Genomic DNA, 24,720 nt, shown 5'->3' with positions numbered 1-24,720 from the left:
AATACTGTAGACCTCAGCACTGAGTTCATTTTGTTTTTGTTGTTTTACACTACAGCGACACACTTCCACCACTTCCTGGTGTTATGGCGCAAAGTGTCCACTGGATGGACCCCAACACAAAGGAAAGATAAGCATGGAGTCACTGTACTGTAAACCAAACACTGATGTGGAGACACAGTTTTTGACAAACATGTACAGGATAACCTCTCATGTTGACCAATGACAAATGGGTTTTTCCAATGGTCTTCAATGTAATAGTTCAACTATGACCATGCTACCTGCATATTTCTTTGTCAAGAGATTTTAGTTGGAGGCAAAAAATAATCCTGATGTTACAACAGTTTACATTTTTCTAACCACCCTAAAAATGCTTAAACTGTTTAGCCCGAGAGCCCCCTGTAGAGGGGGCTGCGAGTTTTTTTTCACCAAACTGTGTCCCAGGGCTTCTTAATATTTAAAAACCTATTAATGTGTTTTACCAGATTAACGGGAAGAAACTCAGCTAACTGACGATATGAACCATTTTTACCAAATCAAAACACAAGTCTCATAAGAAGCGTCTAAATTAACCCTGATTGAAAAATGCTAACGCACTTGGGACAGAACTCAAGGTAAAGATACCCTTATCACTTATTGTAACTGCACATACAAGATATCCAATTAAAACTGAGATTACACAGATTATATAGGTATTAGTATCATCACTGAGCGATCAGAACTCGCGACAGGGGAAGCAAACACAGACATCAGAACACGTAGCTTTAGCAAAACACGGAGATATGCTCACCTTCAGGTCCGTATCCACCATTGAGGTCACAGAGGTCCGGACCTCGGTAATTTTTTCCGAGCTGTGTATAACTAAACTTGTGAAATAACTGCACTAAAAGGGATTCTTTGTAGTACTTCCATTTACTGACGATGGGGGCGCTGCATAACTACGTAGCCTCGATTAACGCAAACAGAAGAAGACGACATGTATCAACAAACCACCGCAGCCCGGACTTGTATCGGAGCAGCGGAGGAGTGATGAGGTATCTAGAGATCTGAGTCCAGCAGCTGCTAGTGTTTCTCTTCATCAGGACATCATATGACTAGCAGATCCTGTGTGAACGCTCTACGTTAGTCAGTGGACGTCCGACAACATGCACACTAACTTATATTGTAGCTATAGGCTATACTTTGGTTTAAATTGTGTGGATAAACTAGCTAGAGAGCTAAAGTTAATTACATTCATCCAATGTCAGAAGGATTACCTTTTAACAAACGTTGAAATGCTTTTCTTTCATTTCAATTTGAGTAAAACATTGAAGATATAACATTGTATTGTTTTCTTTTTACACTGACTCAGATATAATGAAAACACTACGTCAGTCGAAGCTCAGCTTTGGTAAGGAAGAGACAGGACAGGCAGAGAGAAAGGGAGAGAAAGAGAAAGTGATGGAAGTCAGGGATGAACTGCAGGTACAGTCACACAAAAATAATGTAGGCTTAATAACCCCATCCATCTATCGATCTATCCATCTATAACGTAGTCTTCATTTACAATATAGACAATAGGCATAATTTTTAAACAACATACATCTACTGCAGTTATGATGTCATAATAACATACAATTGTATAAAACACAATTTGCTTACATCTTTTTCTCTTTTGAGAATCAAACAAAACAGATTTAAAAAAAAGAATGCAAACAAACAAGTGAAATTAACTAAATTGCTGAATTGTTTTAATTCACTGGCAGGAGCGACAAGTGAGGAGGAGCAAAAAGTGAACAAGGAGGGAGAGATTGAACAAAGAGACAGAGTAGAGGACAGAGAGAGCGATGAACAGGAAGAGGGGGGGGGGGGGGGGGGGGGGGGCGGTATACCCCCGAACCCCCCTAACATGTTTGGACCTCGGTATTTAGGAATTCACTCTCACTCCTTATTTGCTAATGTGTGTGTGTATGTGGAACCTCCCCTCGATTCCATTGGCTCTAGCGGTTAAAAGGAGATGTCAATCATCAAAACGACCAAGGGGGGTCAGAGATATGTCAAATCTACCCAAATGACCCCAGAAGTGTTTTTTTGTTGCTAGATCTCTCTAAAACGGTCACATTTCTCTTGTTTTACATCGATCTTAATACAGGGTACTTATTATATGTTGTAGTTTAGATTCCTAAAGCTTTTAGTCTACCATCCCATCATTCAAAGGTGGTTTTCACAATAAGTAATCTTTTTTTTTTGGACAGACACAATAAATTTTTTTTTTTTACTGTGTTCAATCTGAATTTACTTTAAAATAAAAACATCTATATTGATTCTGACTGTTCTACATCCAACTCACAGATCCTTGCTTTGAGAAAAAAGATTATTAATGTTCCCCTTTTAGAAGGGAAGATATGTTCATTTGTTCAGGTAATGTCATTTTCGAGCCTGAGACCTGAAAAATAGGCTCAGGGCAGGAAAGGCATCCATCAATGATCCTAATTAACCAGGAAGATTTGTTGGGCTAAGGGTAATAAGTGATATAAAGTATTCTTACTCTTCTGCTTCTCATAGAGTAACTACAGAGCTCAGTGATTCGCTTTAACAAAATAAACTTATCTATGTACAGTAACATCTTCACCTCATGTGAAGTCAGGAAAACTCTGAAAGTTGTGAATCAAAATCCCTCTAAAAAGAGCTGCAGTAACAGGTAGTAGTTGAAAGGGATAAGACACATTGGTTTCTCTCAAAAGGAACCTAAAACTAACTGAGTTCATCAGGTTGGTAACACTTTATATTAAGGTACACAAATTCACCGTCCATTAGTTGTTAATTAACATACATATTGCAGTATATTGGCTCTTTATTAGTCATTATAAAACACTTATTAATTCCTCATTCTACATGACCGTAATCTACAAGTAATAGGTCATTAGTTGAGAGTTTTTCCTCAATAGAGTGCCACAGTGACGCGTCCTAAAACCCGGAAGTAAGCTTCTTCCGGTTCCCTCAACAAAAAAGCGATGCAATTTCTCCATAGGATTTTGGAAAATAGCTCGAAATAAGGTCTGTGGTTGACACACTTTTAAGAGACGGATCACATTTTGTTCAGTCGGATAATCTCCACATGTCTACCCTACTTTTATAATTTTATAATCATAAATCTATCGATCATAAATCTATCGATTAGGGATATGTCAAACATATTGGACACAATCTCCTAAAGGTACAAATAAGCTTCTGGACTCTGGGTGGGGCTTTTTCTATGGCAGCAGTTGGTATTTGAAGACTGTTGATGCTGGTAGATGTTGGACTGGCTGAGCGAGTTTCGGCCTGTTTAGCCTGGGAGCTGCGGGACAAACAGCCATCAGCAACAGGAAGTCAAATATTGAGCAGAGCATATTAAGACCAAAACTCATGTACATCAACTTCCTTACTACTTAAATAAGCACTAATTAGAGGGTTATTGAGGAAACACTCTCAACTAATGGCCTATTACTTGTAGAATATGTAGAATAAGGCATTAATATTTGTTTTATAATGACTAATAAAGAGCCGATATACTGCTAATATGCATGTTAATTAACAACTAGTTGATGGTGAAATTGTGTACCTTAATATAAAGTGTTACCCAACATAATATTTTGATTCTCCTCTGTTTGAATAAATAATATACTATCGCCTATGAACTTGATTGATGCAGCCATCCGACAACTTTCCTCTGTGGAAACTCAGCCTCAGGTCTCTGGGCAGGGCCTTAACTTTGGCATCAGTTCACTGACATTTAACAACTGGTTTGTTTGGAGATGTCAGAACGATAAAGGAAGTGTTAGGCCTTTGTAGACTGCAAACAGTATTACAACATGTTTTTCGTCCGACTTTCAATAAGCACACATTGCGTTGGTTATGTATCATTAGCGATTATCAGACTCAGAGTTTGTATTCTAAACTCATCTAGTTGGCAAAGCTTTTTGGTAATTGGTCCAGATGTGGGGACAGCAAATGACCAGACTATCAAAGCTCCCTGCAACACGTAGACCTGTAACAATACAAGTCGACTAAACTGGTCTGTGATTTGAATCGGTAAACAGTTTCCTTGTTTTTTTTTTTTTTTTAAATGACCAGTACACACAATTGGACTCAGAAATTCACATATTAAAAACTTCAAATGTAAACTGGAACAGTATCCCCTTTTGCTATTAAGCCAGGGAAAATGTGCACGTCACTTTAACCCTTGTGTTGTGTTCGGGTCTCCCGTGACCCGTTTCAAGTTCAAATTATATAATAACTACGCACTAGTTTTTTTATCGGAACAAGGCTTCATGATATCCTCCACAACAGCCATATAAACACTACAAAACGGATGTTTACCATTTTAGCTAAGTTTGAAGGTCTCAAAAAAAAAAGTGTATAATTTGGTGTTCGGGTCTGGGAAGACCCAGCAGCATTGTTTTGAGTGACTCGGGGTCAAATTTGGCCCAATCAAGATTCATCTTTGACTTTAGACACCCCACCCCCTTCATCCACTGTAACAATAATTGTCAGTCTATTAAGTCTATCATAGTCAGATAACATTATTATCCACTGTCTGCACTATAAGGAATATAATGAGCGAATATAATCAAAAGTCTTACTTAAATATGTGGTGTGATGTGTTTTGGGGCCATAAAATAAAATTACAACTGGATTGTACAGTTGTGAATGCACAATAAGTTAGTTATGATGTAGTTAAAACAATATTTTCTTAGCTTAATGAGGGAATTTAACATGTTGTGATGTTTCCTAACAACCTCATCAATCGAGACCCAATATCTCACGAGGAAAAAGTGAGAACAGGATAACATGATTGCTTTAATTCAGGCAACAAAATGCCATAATGATCCATAAGGGATGCTGCCTGAGAGAAAACACTCTTCTTCCTTGTTATCATGACAACTAATGTTTTACATATTCAATGTCTAAAAGGCCTTTAGTTCATTTGATTGTATATAGATTTCTGTTTCATAGTGGATACATATTGTACTTGTTGTACATTTGATGAAGGTATGTTGTCTACATTACTAATCATAATAATAAAACATGTCCCAGAAGCTGCAGAGTTTGGGTTTAGAGATGGAAAGGAGAGCGGCTGAGGTCGATCTGAGGGACCGTTGGGGTTGGTAGGGGGTGAGGAGGTCAGTGAGGTAGGGGGGGGGGGCTTTGTAAGTAAGGAGCAGTATTTTGTAGTTGATGCGGCGGGAGACGGGAAACCAGTAAAGTTCAAGTTCAAGTTCTACAATGGAAATAAGTCTTTAACTATGTAGATTATGTCATCCATGACATTTTACTGACATGTGTTTCAAATGAATGTAACTGAAAACGTTTATCATAATAAAGATTAGAAACAGCTTTGACACACCTCACTCCTCACACAGGTAAAGCACCAGCGTTGCTCCCTAACTATCAGAGAACACCTGGTATTTCTCAATACCCATGCAGATCAGAGGGAGGGAACAAACCAGCAGACAGTGAGAGGAGGAGCTACACTGGAAAGAGGAGAGCTTACACGTCACACACAAGAAACAAAAGTTAAGTTAGTCAGAGAGGCAGCCACACTGCAGTCGAGACTAGTCTCTGTTTCTGTCTAAAGAAAATACAAACTGAGTTCATCAGATCTTTCTCAACAACACAGCAGAGTCTCTGTCAAACACTGGTGAGTACAGCTGATTATATTTACCCTTAAACAAGAAGGAATAACACAAAACAGCCATTCTCAGGAGAAAGCTCCACCCTTTACGTCCAAATTGTTTTTCTCTAACAACATAACCATATATATAGAGTCCACTTTAAACATCTTAAACAGTCTCTTTGTATCAACTCATAGTACTTTAGTAACTTGTAACTGAATCTCTGTTGTGAGGAGTTTTAATTCACTTCTGCTCTCCTGCTCTTATTAGATTTTGCTGATAAATTCCTACATAATGCTTTCACACATTTCCTCTAGCTCTTTCAAAATAAATATATTTCCATGACAGAAACAGTTGGAGGCTTTTAATGTGAAGCAGCTAGAGGAAATTAATAATTATGGTCACACAGTAAGAAGAGCAGTGTCATTTTTCGATAGAAATGTTTTCGACAAAACCTGTATTTTCATTGCTGTTTGCCAGAGTTGCATGCTTGACCCTGTCAGAGTTAAATGGTCACAGTTGCTCATGGCTTGTTACAAGTTATCAAAGTTATTTCGTTAAAACCATGTATGATGAATCGATGATTGATGTTTCAAATGTTTTCTCTTTTCTTTCTCATTATGTGTGTAGATATGGCTGCTGCAAGCTACCTGCCATCTGAAGATCAGTTTCTCTGCTCCATCTGTCTGGATTTGTTCACTGATCCAGTCACTATACCATGTGGACACAACTTCTGTAAAGACTGCATCACTGAACACTGGGATAGATGTGACAGGTGCCAGTGTCCCATGTGTAAAAAAGAGTTCAACACAAGACCTGAGCTGCACGTCAACACTTTCATCTCTGAGATGGTAGCTCAGTTCAGACAGTCGGCTCAACAGAAAGCCAGCAGCAGCAGCAGCTCAGAGCAACAAGTCTTCAAACCAGGAGAAGTTCCCTGTGACGTCTGCACTGAAACCAAACTGAAGGCCCTGAAGTCCTGCCTGGTGTGTCTGACCTCCTACTGTGAGACTCACCTGGAGCCTCATCTGACAGCTTCAAGCCTGAAAAGACATCAGCTGATCGACCCTGTGGAGAACCTGGAAGACAGGATGTGTCTGAAGCACGATAAACCTCTGGAGCTGTTCTGTAAGACCGACCAGACATGTGTCTGTATGCTCTGCACTGTTTCAGACCACAAGATGCATGATGTGGTTCCTCTGAAAGAAGGATATGAAAGAAAGAAGGCCGAGTTGGGGAAGACAGAGGTTGAAACTCAGCAAATGATCCAGAAGAGACAACTGAAGATTGAGGAGATCAAACACTCAGTGGACCTCAGTGAGAAAGAAGCAGACGGAGAGATAGCAGAAGGAGTTCAGGTCTTCACTGCTCTGAAGGCGTCTGTTGAGAGAGGCCAGGCCAATCTCATCAACACGATCAAAGAGAAGCAGAAAACAACTGAAAAAAAGGCTGAAGCTTTCATCAAAGAGTTGGAACAGGAAATCTCTGAGCTGAAGAAGAGAAGCTCTGAGGTGGAGCAGGTCACACACTCTGAAGACCACCTGCATTTTCTACAAAGTGTCAAGTCCCTAAACATTCAACACCGACCACCCTCCAAGGACTTGAGAAAATTCAGCCTCACCCCAGCGGTATATGAGGGGACGGTGGTAAAGGCTGTGGCTCAGGTGGAGGAGACACTCGGTAAAGAGATGAAGAAGCTGCTTGAAGCTAAACTGAAGAGGGTCCAGAAAGATGCAGTAAATGTGACTCTTGAGCCGCGTACAGCACATCCCTGTCTCATCCTGTCTGATGATAAAAAAAGAGTTCAATGTAGTGATGTCGAAAAGAATCTCCCAAACAACCGAGAGAGGTTTTCTGAATGTATTTATGTTTTAGGAAAGCAGAATTTCTCTTCAGGCAGATTTTACTTTGAGGTTCAAGTTCAAGGAAAGACCGAGTGGGATTTAGGAGTGGTCAGAGAGTCGATCAACAGGAAGGGAGATATCACACTGAGCCCTCAGTGCGGTTACTGGACTATATTGTTGACAAAGGGATTCGAGTACGGAGCTCTTGATGATCCTCCAGTCCTTCTCTCTCTGAAGTCTCGACCTAAGAAGGTGGGGGTGTTTGTGGATTATGAGGAGGGTCTGGTCTCCTTTTATGACGTAGATGCTGCAGCTCTTATCTACTCCTTCACTGGCTGCTCCTTCAACGGGAAAATCTACCCACTCTTCTGTCCTGGTCATAAATATGGCCGTAAAAACGCTGCACCTCTGATCATCTCTCCTGTCAGAGTCACCTAATCACTCATCTTATTTCATGTATTGATTTATTTTTATTTTGTTTCCATCTTATTTTCTACAACATAAGTTTCATGTGGTGATTGATTAACATATGGTTTAGATTCTGTATACAACACATAAGTGGATTCATTAATCTACTCAACAATCAAATAATTATCTCTTCAACACTTTATCGTAACACATGTGGAGAATATCTATGAACGTTGGATAATATGAAGATTTATTTAAAAAAAAGTTTTTTCTAATGACACCAAATGTGTCAAGCCATAGTTACAATTGATAATAACATTACATGTGTCATATTTAATTGTGTTATAAAGCTTAATTAAAGAGAAAGGCCTATTAATGCCTGTACTGTGTACTACATTTAATATGTGTAATAGTTAAACTGCTAGAAAAAGTTAATTGAAGCTAAATAATATGATAAATCCTCATTTATGTTAACAATGGTTTGGTTAATAACTGTTAACTTGTATATCTACATTCCAGGTTTTATAATTGATTACTGGTAAAATGGCTTATGAATCAAAGACATCTGTAAATATGTGATTGTGAGTTAAGAAAACAGTCAAATAAACTAGATGCTTGGTCTGAGAAAGCAGAGACTCGAGCACTAAACACTGAGCAGGAAGGCCTGGTTTACACATCAGTTGTATTTCATGACACATTTCCTGTGGCTAATTCACATAAACAAAAATACAAGTTGATGGCTTTTTGTGTGAAGAGTTTGTAGGATGAAATGTTTGTTTCCACTAGCAGTGATTGGATATTGGCTGTAGAGCAGAAAACAGTGGGGCTGATATCAGTGAGATAGCATTCACTTTTACGAGTCGCAAAGACAAAAACAACTCTTTACAAGGAAGTAGCTAACTACAGAGTATAAATGCCAACAATTAATATAAAGAAAAATGGGGTTGGGTTTAATGGTAATTTTTAGGGATATAATAGTTGGACTTAAGACCTACCATTAGCTTCCTTAGTTTTGCCATATTTGTATAAAACTAGTTTTATTTTTGCATTGTGTCAACACTCATGTGTGTTTGTTGTGTGTGTGGTAGAAACAACTGGGTGAAATGTGATGAGGGTCACATGACTAACGGGGGTTGGCAAAAAGCCAGAATACACTTCTTCCTAGGTTCTCAGTTTTAACTCATCATGCACACACAAAACCCTCCTTTTCTTATACTTTGAAAAAATGCCTTTTCCAATGATTTCCCTCCCAGCACATTTTTATAATCACTGAACTCAACAAGAACTCAATGTGAAACGGGTTAAATATTTTGTCTTTCATCCAAGATAACAATCTTCAGAAGCACAATTTTAAAGAACAAAAGTAACATATTAATTTCATGGTCACTGGTATTTGTTGTTTGTAAGTAAGTTAGTAAGTAAAGTTTATTTATAATGCGCTTTTCACAGATAAGTCACAAAGTGCTTGACAAAACAATAAAACATCATAGGAATCATACAATAATAAATGACCACTCAAGCCACGTGATTAAGCAGTCATAAATGCACCCAAAACACAATAAAAACACAATAAAACATAGTATAAAATAGAATAAAATCAAGCACCGGTTACCCAAACGCCTGCCCAAACAGGAATGTCTTTAAATTCGTTATAAAGGGAGTCAACAGATTCGGCGGACCGTAGGTGTGCGGGCAGAGCGTTCCATAGTTTAGGAGCCACGGCCTCGAACGCTCGATCACCGCGAGTCTTAAGGTGAGTGCGTGGGACAGACAGTCAATTGAGCATGTGTGACCTGAGTGGGCGGGCTGATGTATGGATGAATTAGGTCAGCCACATAAGCAGGAGTCTGACCGTGCAATGCTCTGTAGGTGAGGGTGAGGATTTTGAACTGGATCCTATAGTCTACAGGGAGCCAATGAAGAGATCTGAGTATTGGGGTAATGTGGGACCGTTTATTTTTGTGAGTAATGTGTTCAGTGTTATTTCAGCTTACAGGAAACAAGTCTTAAAAACACAAAAGGTAAACTTGATGGCTTTCCGTATGTCAAGGATCAAAACCATTCTAAAAATACTGTAGACCTCAGCACTGAGTTCATTTTGTTTTGGTTGTTTTACACTACAGCGACACACTTCCACCACTTCCTGGTGTTATGGCGCAAAGTGTCCACTGGATGGACCACAACACAAAGGAAAGATAAGCATGGAGTCACTGTACTGTAAACCAAACACTGATATATGTGGAGACACAGTTTTTGACAAACATGTACAGGATAACCTCTCATGTTGACCAATGACAAATGGGTTTTTCCAATGGTCTTCAATGTAATAGTTCAACTATGACCATGCTACCTGCATATTTCTTTGTCAAGAGATTTTAGTTGGAGGCAAAAAATAATCCTGATGTTACAACAGTTTACATTTTTCTAACCACCCTAAAAATGCTTAACCTGTTTAGCCCGAGAGCCCCCTGTAGAGGGGGCTGCGAGTTTTTTTTCACGAAACTGTGTCCCAGGGCTTCTTAATATTTAAAAACCTATTAATGTGTTATACCAGATTAACGGGAAGAAACTCAGCTAACTGACGATATGAACCATTTTTACCAAATCAAAACACAAGTCTCATAAGAAGCGTCTAAATCAGGGGTGCCCACACTTTTTTGGCTGGTGAGCTACTTTTGAAATGACCAGCTAACCGAGGTCTACCAACCAAAAATAAAATCCCAAATTGCAAGGGTTGCTGAATAACACGTTTTATTTTTACATGGGATAACTACAATAGGGCTGCAACAAACGACTAATTTGATTATCGATTAATCTATAGATTAATGAAACGATTAATCGACTATTCGGACTACTACTGTGTGCCTTGCACAATTTCTTAAACGTTCTTATTTAGCCATCAACTTTTAGATTTAGTTTGAGGTTGTTTTAGGCATGTGGAAACTAACAATGAAGACAATAAAGATGAATACTTGATTCAAAAATACATATATTATTAAATTAACTTAACAAATTGTGAACAAAATTAACATTGCTTTTTATTTGAATTAAATAAATAATATTTCACATCAAAAGAAACAACAATGTTTTAACAAATCTTATTAAATAATCTGATGACAGAACTGTAAACAGAATAGCTGAAGCTTTAACAAAATAAATAACTCAGTTACCTCTAATCATTAACCCATGTTTGTATAATGTAGTTAACTCCGTGTGTTGCTGCTAGCATACATAACACCTGACGTGGAAACGTTACTCGTGGATGGGGCTACAGAGCTACTAGAAAGACAGTCGAACCCGGTGCATTCCTCCGTCCGAATGTGGTGCACTTTTGCTAAATGTTTAGACAAATTGCTCGTGTTACCGCCCTTACATGCTAAACACTTTTGGTGACGAGCATTATCCACCTCAAGATGGGTAACATGTAACCACACCTTGGAGCGCTTCTCTCCACCATCTCCTCCGTGTGTTGCTGCATGTAGCAGCTGCGTGTGTGTAAACCGCCCCCTTGCAAACAGATGGGGGAGAGAGAGATCTCTTCTGGATTGGAAAGATAGAAAATACACCGACCATAGACGCATTTGTTTGTCTTTTTGCATGTTAGAAACGAGTTGGCGACACTAAGACTAAGAGATAATGTTTGTGTAGCAATAATACATGACCTTTCTCTTTCTCAACTCGCTACTCGGAGGGAAGTCGCTGTCATATGCCTTGTGAACACTCCGATAATGCCTCTCCACGTTACCTTTCTTTGGCAGAGCGACGCTTGCTTTACAAATAAGGCAAATAACCTTTGAATGTGATATCACAAAAAAACATTCTCTGGTATGTCTTTAGCTTTTTGCTCGTTCCCGCACTCATTTTGTTGTTTGTCTCTCCCGGCATTTGACTGATTTTGTATCGCTTTGCATTCTGGGTTAACAGACTGGAAAGCGATAGGTTGCTTTTTTTGTCAATCAAGTAAACTCCTGAATTAAGTGGCAGGGAGGCCAAGGGAGGAGGGATCAAAACCTGTTTTGCCTATTTTAACGGAGCTGGATTTTTTTTTTTTTATGAATGACTCGCGATCTACCAGTATTGCCCCCGCGGTCGACCGGTCGACCGCGGTCGACGTACTGGGCACCTCTGGTCTAAATGAACCCTGATTGAAAAAATGCTAACGCACTTGGGACAGAACTCAAGGTAAAGATACCCTTATCACTTATTGTAACTGCACATACAAGATATCCAATTAAAACTGAGATTACACAGATTATATAGGTATTAGTATCATCACTGAGCGATCAGAACTCGCGACAGGGGAAGCAAACACAGACATCACAACACGTAGCTTTAGCAAAACACGGAGATATGCTCACCTTCAGGGCCGTATCCACCATTGAGGTCACAGAGGTCCGGACCTCGGTAATTTTTTCCGAGCTGTGTATAACTAAACTTGTGAAATAACTGCACTAAAAGGGATTCTTTGTAGTACTTCCATTTACAGACGATGGGGGCACTGCATAACTACGTAGCCTCAGTTAACGCAAACAGAAGAAGACGACATGTATCAACAAACCACCGCAGCCCGGACTTGTGTCGGAGCAGCGGAGGAGTGATGAGGTATCTAGAGATCTGAGTCCAGCAGCTGCTTGTGTTTCTGTTCATCAGGACATCATATGACCAGCAGATCCTGTGTGAACGCACTACGTTAGTCAGTGGACGTCCGAAAACATGCACACTAACTTATATTGCAGCTATAGGCTATACTTTGCTATAGGCTATATTTTGGTTTAAATTGCGTGAATTAACTAGCTAGAGAGCCAAGTTAATTACATTCATCCAATGTCAGAAGGATTACCTTTTAACAAACGTTGTAATGCTTTCCTTTCATTTCAATTTGAGTAAAACATTGAAGATATAACATTGTATTGTTTTCTTTTTACACTGACTCAGATATAATGAAAACACTACGTCAGTCGAAGCTCAGCTTTGGTAAGGAAGAGACAGGACAGGCAGAGAGAAAGAGAGAGAAAGAGAAAGTGATGGAAGTCAGGGATGAACTGCAGGTAAAGTCACACAAAAATAATGTAGGCTTAATAACCCCATCCATCTATCGATCTATCCATCTATAACGTAGTCTTCATTTACAATATAGACAATAGGCATACTTTTTAAACAACATACATCTACTGCAGTTATGATGTCATAATAACATACAATTGTATAAAACACAATTTGCTTACATCTTTTTTCTCTTTTGAGAATCAAACAAAACAGATTTAAAAAAAATAATGCAAACAAACAAGTGAAATTAACTAAATTGCTGAATTGTTTTAAGTCACTGGCAGGAGCAACAAGTGAGGAGGAGCAAAAAGTGAACAAGGAGGGAGAGATTGAACAAAGAGACAGAGTAGAGGACAGAGAGAGCGATGAACAGGAAGAGGGGGGGGGCCTCGGTATTTAGGAAATCACTCTCACTCCTTATTTGCTAATGTGTGTGTGTATGTGGAACCTCCCCTCGATTCCATTGGCTCTAGCGGTTAAAAAGAGATGTCAATCATCAAAATCGACCATGGGGGGTCAGAGATATGTCAAATCTACCCAAATGACCCTACCCTAGAGTTTCGGCCTGTTTAGCAGTGTTTTTTTGTTGCTAGATCTCTCTAAAACGGTCACATTTCTTTTGTTTTGCATCAATTTTGATACAGGGTAATTATATGTTGTAGTTTACATTCCTAAAGCTTTTAGTCTACCATCCCATCATTCAAGGGTGGTTTTCACTATACAGTAAGTAATCTTTTTTTTTTTGGACGGACACAATAATTTTTTTTTTTTTACTGTGTTCAATCTGAATTTACTTTAAAATAAAAACATCTGTATTGATTCTGACTGTTCTACATCCAACTCACAGATCCTTGCTTTGAGAAAAAATATTATTAATGTTCCCCTTTTAGAAGGGAAGATATGTTCATTTGTTCAGGTAATGTCATTTTCGAGCCTGAGACCTGAAAAACAGGCTCAGGGCAGGAAAGCTATCCATCAATGATCCTAATTAACCAGGAAGATTTGTTGGGCTAAGGGTAGTAAGTGATATAAAGTATTCTTACTCTTCTGCTTCTCATAGAGTGCCTATAGAGCTCAGTGATTCGCTTTAAGAAAATAAAAGTATCTATAGGTACAGTAACATCTTCACCTCATGTGAAGTCAGGAAAACTCTGAATCCAGTTGTGAATCAAAATCCCTCTAAAAAGAGCTGCAGTAACAGGTGGTAGTTGAGAGGGATAAGACACATTGGTTTCTCTCAAAAGGAACCTAAAACTAACTGAGTTCATCAGGTTGGTAACACTTTATATTAAGGTACACAAATTCACCTTCAACTAGTTGTTAATTAACATGCATATTGCAGTATATTGGCTCTTTATTAGTCATTATAAAAAAAATATTAATGCCTTATTCTACATGACCGTATTCTACAAGTAATAGGTCATGAGTTGAGAGTTTTTCCTCAATAGAGTGCCACAGTGACGCGTCCTAAAACCCGGAAGTAAGCTTCTTCCGGTTCCCTCGACAAAAAAGCGATGCAATTTCTCCATAGGATTTTGGAAAATAGCTCGAAATAAGGTCTTTGGTTGAAACACATTTAAGAGATGGATCACGTTTTGTTCAGTCGGATAATCTCCACATGTCTACCCTACTTTTATCATTTTATAATCATAAATCTATCGATCATAAATCTATCGATTAGGGATATGTCAAACATATTGGACACAATCTCCTAAAGGTACAAATAAGCTTCAGGACTCTGGGTGGGGCTTTTTCTATGGCAGCAGTTGGTATTTGAAGACTGTTGATGCTGGTAGATGTTGGACTGGCTGAGCGAGTTTCGGCCTGTTTAGCCGGGGAGCTGCGGGACAAACAGCCATCAGCAACAGGAAGTCAAATATTGAGCAGAGCATATTAAGACCAAAACTCATGTACATCAACTTCCTTACTACTTAAATAAGCACTAATTAGAGGGTTATTGAGGAAACACTCTCAACTAATGGCCTATTACTTGTAGAATATGGTCATGTAGAATAAGGCATTAATATTAGTTTTATAATGACTAATAAAGAGCCAATATACTGCTAATATGCATGTTAATTAACAACTAGTTGATGGTGAAATTGTGTACCTTAATATAAAGTGTTACCCAATATAATATTTTGATTCTCCTCTGTCTGAATAAATAATATACTATAGCCTATGAATTTTGATTAATGCAGCCATCCGACAACTTTCCTCTGTGGAAACTCAGCCTCTGGGTGGGGTATTAACTTTGGCATCAGTTCACTGACATTTAACAACTGGTTTGTTTGGAGATGTTCGAACGATAAAGGAAGTGTTAGGCCTGTGTAGACTGCAAACAGTATTACAACATGTTTTTCGTCCGACTTTCAATAAGCACACACTGCATTGGTTATGTATCATTAGCGATTATCAGACTCAGAGTTTGTATTCTAAACTCATCTAGTTGGCAAAGCTTTTTGGTAATTGGTCCAGATGTGGGGACATCAAATGATCAGACTATCAAAGCTCCCTGCAACACGTAGACCTGTAACAATACAAGTCGACTAAACTGGTCTGTGATTTGAATCGGTAAACAGTTTCCTTGTTTTTTTTTTTTTTAAATGGCCAGTACAAACAATTGGAATCAGAAATTCACATATTAAAAACTTCAAATTTAAACTGGAACAGTATCCCCTTTTGCTTTTAAGCCAGGGAAAATGTGCACGTCACTTTAACCCTTGTGTTGTGTTCGGGTCTCCCGTGACCCGTTTCAAGTTCAAATTATATAATAACTACGCACTAGTTTTTTTATCGGAACAAGGCTTCATGATATCCTCCACAACAGCCATATAAACACTACAAAACGGATCTTTACAATTTTAGCTAAGTTTGAAGGTCTCAAAAAAAAAAGTGTATAATTTGGTGTTCGGGTCTGGGAAGACCCAGCAGCATTGTTTTGAGTGACTCGGGGTCAAATTTGGCCCAATCAAGATTCATCTTTGACTTTAGACACCCCACCCCCTTCATCCACTGTAACAATAATTGTCAGTCTATTAAGTCTATCATAGTCAGATAACATTATTATCCACTGTCTGCACTATAAGGAATATAATGAGCGAATATAATCAAACGTCTTACTTAAATATGTGGTGTGATGTGTTTTGGGGCCATAAAATAAAATTACAACTGGATTGTACAGTTGTGAATGCACAATAAGTTAGTTATGATGTAGTTAAAAAAATATTTTCTTAGCTTAATGAGGGAATTTAACATGTTGTTATGTTTCCTAACAACCTCATCAATCGAGACCCAATATCTCACGAGGAAAAAGTGAGAACAGGATAACATGATTGCTTTAATTCAGGCAACAAAATGCCATAATGATCCATAAGGGATGCTGCCTGAGAGAAAACACTCTTCTTCCTTGTTATCATGACAACTAATGTTACATATTCAATGTCTAAAAGGCCTTTAGTTTATTTGATTGTATATAGATTTCTGTTTTAGAGTAGATACATATTGTACTTGTTGTATGGATGTGGATTATGTCGTCCCTGACATTTAACTGACATGTGTGTCCAATAAATGTAACTGAACTCTTCTGATTAAAGTAAAACCTGATCATAATAAAGATAAGAAACAGCTTGACACACCTGTGAAGCAGAGCCTTTGCTCCCTAACTATCAGAGAAAACCTGGTATTTCTCAATACCCATGCAGATCAGAGGGAGGGAAGCACCAGCTGCAGTGAGAGGAGGAGCTACACTGAAAAGAGGAGGGCTTACACGTCACACTCAGGAAACGAAAGTTAAGTTATTTAGAGAGGCAGCCACACTGCGGTCGAGACTAGTCTCTGTTTCTGTCTAAAGAAAATACAAACTGAGTTCATCAGATCTTTCTCAACAACACAGCAGAGTCTCTGTCAAACACTGGTGAGTACAGCTGATTATATTTACACTGTCAACAAGCAGGATTAACACAAAAGTTCAGCTCTACTCAGACGAAAACTCCATCCTTTACGTCCAACTTGTTTTTCTCTAACAACATAACCAGTATGTGACATAGAGTCCACTTTAAACAGTCTCTTTATATCAACTCTAAGTACTTTAGTAACTTGAAACTGAATCTCTGTTGTGAGGAGTTTTGATTCACTTCTGCTCTCCTGCTCTTATTAGATTTTGCTGATCACTTCCTACATAATGCTTTCACCCATTTCCTCTAGCTCAGGTATGGCTAACCCGCGGCTCTCGAGCCGCATGCGGCTCTTTGCCTAGTTTCATGCGGCTCTTCAGTTCATATCGAGTTGTATATGTGTGAATTTGGGGGAGAGACACTGACTCCTGACTAGTGTTGCACGGTGTACCGATACTTGAAAGGTATACCGCGATACCCTGCCGTTAAAAACATTACAATTCCTCCGTTTCATTAGTATCGGTACTTTAAGAATGACGGGGGAAAGTACTCCGGTGAGAATGCGCCGTTTTATTAAGAGCCGTGTGTGTTCAGCGCTCTGCTTCCAATCCCTGCACTGCAGCCGTGCCTGCAGTCCCGCCCCTCTCAAGCACGCTCAAGTGCCTCCCCTCTCTCGTCCACGCGCTAGCTACCAGAGCATGTGAGAAAACGAGAAGCATGGCTGCAAGTGGGAGTGCAACTGCCGCTGCGCCTCGGCTTGTTGACAAAAAAGACGCCAGATGCGACATTTTGATGTATTTTAGCTATATCTCTGACAGTGAGGGCAAGCCTACGGACAACACGAGGCCTGTCTGTAAGAGATGTATTAATTGTATTTAATAAGAATTTTTGTGATTTATTTTATTTATTGTTCTCATTTTTTAAAAGTTTGCGTTATGGTTATGGTTCTGGTGTGAAATAAAGCACACTAATTACATTTAAGACTGTTTCCCTTTTTTAAAGAAAAGTATCGAAAAATAATTGGAATCGTAATTCTTGACTTGGTATCGAAACCAAAATGTTGATATCGTGACAACACTACTCCTGACAGTTAAACCTGATATTTAGTAGGTCTGTTAAGTATTGAATGCTGATCATTCTGACGTAATTTGGCCGGTCAAAGTTGTTTGGGCTCGTATAAAATCGCTCCGTTACTTTCGTCCCGGCTCTCCCTAAGTGTGTATGTGTGGTGTCAGGTGTCAGTATGAGAGGATGACAGCGCGTCTAATTTTGATGTGGCCCAAGAGCCAATCACAATAATACCTGGATGCTGAGAACCAATCACCTTTGAGGGGGGGAAAACCTATCGTTGATGAAACACTATCCAGTGTTTCCCCTACCATTGTCTTGGAGGGGCGCCAACAGAGCCCCGCGCCCCCCCTGAAATTCAAGGTGTTTAAAAAATATATAGCCTATATATAAAAAAAAAAAAAATATATATATATAGCACCAAATTACAAATAATCTATAACTACTGTCGATTTTCACATTGAACATGTGCTCTTTTATTAAATAAACTAAACGCTTTCTTTTTAAGTTGTGAGTTTAGTGTTTTTGACCCTAAGAAACACTGATGCATTAATCAATAACAATAATCCACAGCTTCTCTCTCTGCTCCAGAGGATTTAAAAAATATATATCCCAATGCCACAAAAATGCATCAGTGACGTGGTTGAAATCTTTTCTCCAGAAAATAAAAAACTGAAACAAGCGGTATCAGTGACTGTGTGTTTGATGTGGCTCTTTGCAGTAACATAGACAAAATGTGGCTCTTAACCTCTGACTGGTTGGCCACCCCTGCTCTAGCTGTTTAAAAATAAAACATTTCCATTAGAGAAACAGTTGGAGGCTTTTAATTTGATGCAGCTAGAGGAAATGAATGGTTATGGTCACACAGTTAGAAGAGCAGTGTTATTTTTAAATAAAGAAATAATCGACAAAAACTATATTTTCATTGCTGTCTGGTTGCGTGCTTGACCCTGTCAGAGTTAAATGGTCACGGTTGCTCATGCTTCTTTCTTTAAAACAATATATAATATGAATTGATGATTGATGTTTCAAATGTTTTTTATTGTCTTTCTTGTGTGTATAGATATGGCTTCTGCAAGCTACCTGCCATCTGAAGATCAGTTTGTCTGCTCCATCTGTTTGGATTTGTTCACTGATCCAGTCGCCACATCATGTGGACACAACTTCTGTAAAGACTGCATCACTGAACACTGGGATAGAAGTGACAGGTGCCAGTGTCCCATGTGTAAAGAGGCTTTTAATACAAGACCAGATTTGAGGGTTAACACGTTCATCTCTGAGATGGTAGCTCAGTTCAGACAGTCGGCTCAACAGAAAGCCAGCAGCAGCTCAGAGCAACAAGTCTTCAAAGCAGGAGAAGTTCCCTGCGACGTCTGCACTGAAACCAAACTGAAGGCCCTGAAGTCCTGCCTGGTGTGTCTGACCTCCTACTGTGAGACTCACCTGGAGCCTCATCTGACAATGTCAGGTCTGAAAAGACATCAGCTGATCGACCCTGTGGAGAACCTGGAAGACAGGATGTGTCTGAAGCACGATAAACCTCTGGAGCTGTTCTGTAAGACCGACCAGACATGTGTCTGTTTGCTCTGCACTGTTTCAGACCACAAGATGCATGATGTGGTTCCTCTGAAAGAAGGATATGAAGGTAAAAAGGCAGAGCTGGCAAAGAAAGAGGCTAGAATTCAGGAAATGATCCAGAAGAGACGACTGAAGATTGAGGAGATCAAACACTCAGTTGACCTCAGTGAGAAAAAAGCATACAGAGAGAAAGCAGAAGGAGTTCAGGTCTTCACTGCTCTGAAGGAGTCTGTTGAGAGAAACCTGAATGAGTTCATCCAAACAATAGAAGGGAAGCAGAACATGAGAATGAAACGGGCTGAAGACTTCATCAAAGAACTGGAACAGGAAATCTCTGAGCTGAAGAAGAGAAGCTCTGTGGCGGAGCATCTCTCACGGTCTGAAGACCACCTCCACGTTCTCCAGGGTGTCCAGTCCCTAAACATCCAACACCCATCACCCACCAAGGACTGGACAAAGGTCAGCATCCCTCCATCATCATATGAAGGGACTGTGGTGAGAGCTGTGGTTCAGCTGGAGGAGACTTTCAGCCAAGAGGTGAAGAAGCTGCTTGAAGCTGAGCTGAAGAGGGTCCAGAGGTACGCAGTGGATGTGACTCTTGATCCTGATACAGCACATCCTCAACTCATCCTGTCTGTTGATGGAAAACAAGTCAGCGATGGTGATGTGAGAAAGAATCTCCCAGACAACCCAGAGAGGATTTCTACGTGTACTTGTGTTTTAGGAAAGCAGAATTTCTCTTCAGGCAGATTTTACTTTGAGGTTCAAGTTAAAAGAAAGGCCGACTGGGATTTAGGAGTGGCCAGAGAGTCGATCAACAGGAAAGAAGCGATCACACTGAGCCCAGCACATGGTTTCTGGACTATATGTCTGAGAAATGGAAATTAGTACAAAGCTCTTTCTGGTCCGTCAGTCCTTCTCTCTCTGAAGTCTCGGCCTCAGAAGGTGGGGGTGTTTGTGGATTATGAGGAGGGTCTGGTCTCCTTTTATGACGTAGATGCTGCAGCTCTTATCTACTCCTCCACTGGCTGCTCCTTCACTGAGAAACTCTACCCATACTTCTATCCTGGTGCTAAATGTGGCCGTAAAAACGCTGCACCTCTGATCATCTCTCCTGTCAGAGTCACCTAATCACTTATCTAATTTAATGTGTTGATTTGTTTTCATTCAAGGGAACAAATATCAATATTTAGAGTATTTTCTACAAAATAAGTTTAATGTGGTGAATGATTTACATATTGTTTAGATTCTGTATACAACACATAAGTGGATTCATTAATCTACTCAACAATCAAATAATGATCTCTTCAACACTTTATCGTAACACATATAGAAAATATCTATGAACGTTGGATAAAGCTTTATTCATTTTAACTTTTAAAAAAGAGGTTGTTTCTAATGACGCCAAATTTGTCAAGCTATAGTTAGAATTGATAAGAACATTAAATGTTTTATATTTAATTGTGTCATGAAGTTTCATTTAAGAGAAAGGCTTATACATGCCTCTACTGTGTATTAAATACAATATCTGTAATAGTTATACTGCTAGAAAAATGAAGCTAAATAATATGATAAATCCTCATTTGTGTCAAAAACGGTTTGGTTAATAACTGTTTACTTGTATATTTACATGCCAGGTGTTATATTGATTACTGGTCAAATGGCTTATGAATGAAAGACATCTGTAAATATGTGATTGTGAGTTAAAAACATTAAAATAAACTGCATGTTGAACACAAGTTCTGAAGTTTTAACTCATCATGCATACACAAAACCCTCTTTTTCTTATACTTTGAAAAAATGCCTTTTCAAATGATTTCCCTCCCAGCACATTTTTATAATCACTGAACTCAAGAAGAACTCAATGTGAAACTGATTAAATATGTTGTCTTTCATCCAAGATAACAATCTTTACAAGCACAATTTTAAATAAAAAATACAAATATACTAATTTCAAGGTCACTGGTCTTTGTTGTTCGTCTGAGTAATGTGTTCAGTGTTATTTCAGATGACAGGAAACAAGTCTTAAAAACACAATAGGAAAACTTGATGGGTCTCCGTATGTCAAGGATCAAAAACAAATCTATAAATCAGGCAAGATTTAAAAAAACATGGCAAATAGCCTTTTATTTTATTTTATATTTCAGTGGTTCAAATCTCAGTATACAGTATATATATTTTAAGGTAAGCAGGATTACATGTTAGCTGATTTTAGATTCTAAACAACAATAACTGCTGTTTTATGTGTTGTTCGAAGTTATGCATGAAACATCTCCTAACATTTTCATAAGGCCTTTCAAGCCAGATTTTAAAAAAGTCAGTAAATGGTATTGCAAAAATAGTACTCTGCTATTTAATGCAAACTTAACAGGATAATACCTTATAGACCTCAGCACTGAGTTCATTGTGTTTTTGTTGCTGTTGTTGTACTACACTATAACGACACACTTCCACCACTTCCTGGTGTTATGGCACAGAGTGTCCACTGGATGGAGCACAACACAAAGGAAAGATAAATGGAGTCACTGTACTGTAAACCAAACACTGATGAGGAGACAGAGTTTGTGTTAAACATGTACAGGATAACCTCTCAGGTTGACCAAGGACAAATGGGTTTTTTCAATGGTGGTCAATGTAATAGTTCAACTATGACCATGCTACCTGCATATGTCTTTGTCAAGAGATTTTAGTTGGTGGCAAAAAATAAGCCTGATGTTACAATAGTTTACATTTTTCTAACAACCCTAAAAATGCTTAAAGGCATCCATCAATGATCCTAATTAACCAGGAAGATTTTTTGGGCTAAGGGTAGCAAGTGATATGAAGTATTCTTACACTTCTGTTTCTCATAGAGTGCCTACAGAGCTCAGTGATTCACTTTAACAAAATAAACTCATCTATAGGTACAGTAACATCTTCAACTCTAAAGGTTGAGAATCTAAATCCCTCTAAAAAGAGGTAAGAGGTAGTAGTTGAAAGGAATAAGACACATTGGTTTCTCTCAAAAGGAACCTAAAACTAACTGAGTTCATCAGGTTGGTAACACTTTATATTAAGGTGCACAAATTCACCGTCAATTAGTTGTTAATTAACATGCATATTGCAGTATATTGGCGCTTTAGTAGTCATTATAAAACACTTATTAATTCCTTATTCTACATGACCGTAATCTACAAGTAATAGGTCATTAGTTGAGAGTTTTTCCTCAATAGAGTGCCACAGTGACGCGTCCTAAAACCCGGAAGTACGTTTCTTCCGGTTCCCTCGAAAAAAAACCAATGCAATTTCTCCATAGGATTTTGGAAAATAGCTCGAAATAAGGTCTGTGGTTGAAACACATTTAAGAGACGGATCACGTTTTGTTCAGTCGGATCATCTCCACATGTCTACCCTACTTTTATAATTTTCTAATCATAAATCTATTGATCATAATTAAATCTATCGATTAGATTTATGATTCGAAAATTATAAAAAAGGTTAGTAAGTGCCTTTTTAACTTTTTTTATAGTTTCACTCCGTTTGAATGTCAGATAAGTCAATAAAGGAGCATGGCTGCTCATTCCCTGGCTCTCAAAATAATTTGGCTGGCTGTTTAATCTATGTTCACACTGAGACAGTAAAACACATAGGGAGAACAGTACAGCTATTGTGTAAGTACATACACGCAGGTCACACAGTATGATCACAAATACATAAACTCTGTTAAAAATCAGTTTTTGTTAAAAAGTACAGGCTGCATATGTGTTCTCAGCCTTGGAGAAACTTGACATGTTTTGGGATGTGTCTGAACCTCTCTTTAGTTGTTCATTAATAAAACAGATATTTCAACGTGAGCCTACTTTGTTCATGTACTGTTGAGGTTAATTTCAGTAGTTGTGTGCTATCATGTATTTACAAAGTGTGAAAAGGAGGCAAATTTAGAATAGGGAACCTGTTCAGGTCAATTAGAGTCAAATTACTAGCTTATTGATTATGAACAAGACTTCACTTTAAAATAGGGAACATATCCTTAGATAGAAATACCTAATTTTGAGTTATTTTGACTTAATTAACACTTATAGTATCATGTCTTGTTACATAAGAACAGATCATATTTGTTAAGTTTTATTATGGGAGAATTACTATTCTTGTGGTACAACTGCCTTATTAGGCCCATATTGAGCAGAGCATATTAAGACCAAACCTCATGTACAACAACTTCCTTACTTGCAATAAGTAAGCGCTAATTAGAGGGTTATTGAGGAAATCTCTCAACTAATGGCCTATTAATAATTGTTTTATAATGACTAATAAAGAGCCAATATACTGCTAATATGCATATTAATTAACAACTAGTTGATGGTGAAATTGTGTACCTTAATATAAAGTGTTACCCAACATAATATTTTGATTCTCCTCTGTCTGAATAAATAATATACTATAGCCTATGAATTTTGATTGATGCAGCCATCCGACAACTTTCTTCTGTGGAAACTCAGCCTCTGGGTGGGGCATTAACTTTGGCATCAGTTCACTGACATTTAACAACTGGTTTGTTTGGAGATGTCTGAACGATAAAGGAAGTGTTAGGCCTGTGTAGACTGCAAACAGTATTACAACATGTTTTTCGTCCTACTTTCAATAAGCACACATTGCATTGGTTATGTATCATTAGCGATTATCAGACTCAGAGTTTGTATTCTAAACTCATCTAGTTGGCAAAGCTTTTTGTTAATTGGTCCAGATGTGGGGACATCAAATGATCAGACTATCAAAGGTCCTTGCAACACGTAGACCTGTAACAATACAAGTCGACTAAACTGGTCTGTGATTTGAATCGGTAAACAGTTTCCTTGTTTGTTTTTTTTTAAATGGCCAGTACACACAATTGGAATCAGAAATTCACATATTAAAAACGTCAAATTTAAACTGGAACAGTATCCCCTTTTGCTTTTAATCCAGGGAAAATGTGCACGTCACTTTAACCCTTGTGTTGTGTTCGGGTCTCCCGTGACCCGTTTCAAGTTCAAATTATATAATAACTACGCACTAGTTTTTTTTATCGGAACAAGGCTTCATGATATCCTCCACAACAGCCATATAAACACTACAAAACGGATTTTTACAATTTTAGCTAAGTTTGAAGGTCTCAAAAAAAAAGTGTATAATTTGGTGTTCGGGTCTGGGAAGACCCAGCAGCATTGTTTTGAGTGACTCGGGGTCAAATTTGGCCCAATCAAGATTCATCTTTGACTTTAGACACCCCAC

At 38.5% G+C, this 24,720-nt stretch overlaps 2 protein-coding genes across 2 annotated transcripts; both read left to right on the top strand.

Moving 5' to 3' along the window:
- Window positions 1–6,265: 6,265 nt before the first annotated feature.
- Window positions 6,266–8,638, top strand: LOC307028478 (E3 ubiquitin-protein ligase TRIM39-like; the record flags this gene model as incomplete). Its single annotated transcript, XM_079663532.1, has 1 exon — window positions 6,266–8,638. The coding sequence occupies one exon, from the start codon at window positions 6,266–6,268 to the stop codon at window positions 7,913–7,915; it is 1,650 nt and encodes a 549-aa protein (XP_079519658.1). The 3' UTR covers window positions 7,916–8,638.
- Window positions 8,639–16,739: 8,101 nt separating this feature from the next.
- LOC307028450 (E3 ubiquitin-protein ligase TRIM11-like) lies at window positions 16,740–21,420 on the top strand. The gene is made up of 2 exons (XM_079663489.1): window positions 16,740–16,847; window positions 18,959–21,420. The coding sequence occupies exon 2, from the start codon at window positions 18,961–18,963 to the stop codon at window positions 20,359–20,361; it is 1,401 nt and encodes a 466-aa protein (XP_079519615.1). The 5' UTR covers window positions 16,740–16,847; window positions 18,959–18,960; the 3' UTR covers window positions 20,362–21,420.
- The last annotated feature ends 3,300 nt before the right edge of the window (window positions 21,421–24,720 follow it).

Source organism: Notothenia rossii (genome assembly GCF_949606895.1).
Source record: "Notothenia rossii genome assembly, chromosome: 1".
In the NCBI taxonomy this organism is placed as follows: domain Eukaryota; kingdom Metazoa; phylum Chordata; class Actinopteri; order Perciformes; family Nototheniidae; genus Notothenia; species Notothenia rossii.
Note: the sequence above shows the minus strand (reverse complement) of the source record. Positions and strands in the feature narration are given on the sequence as shown.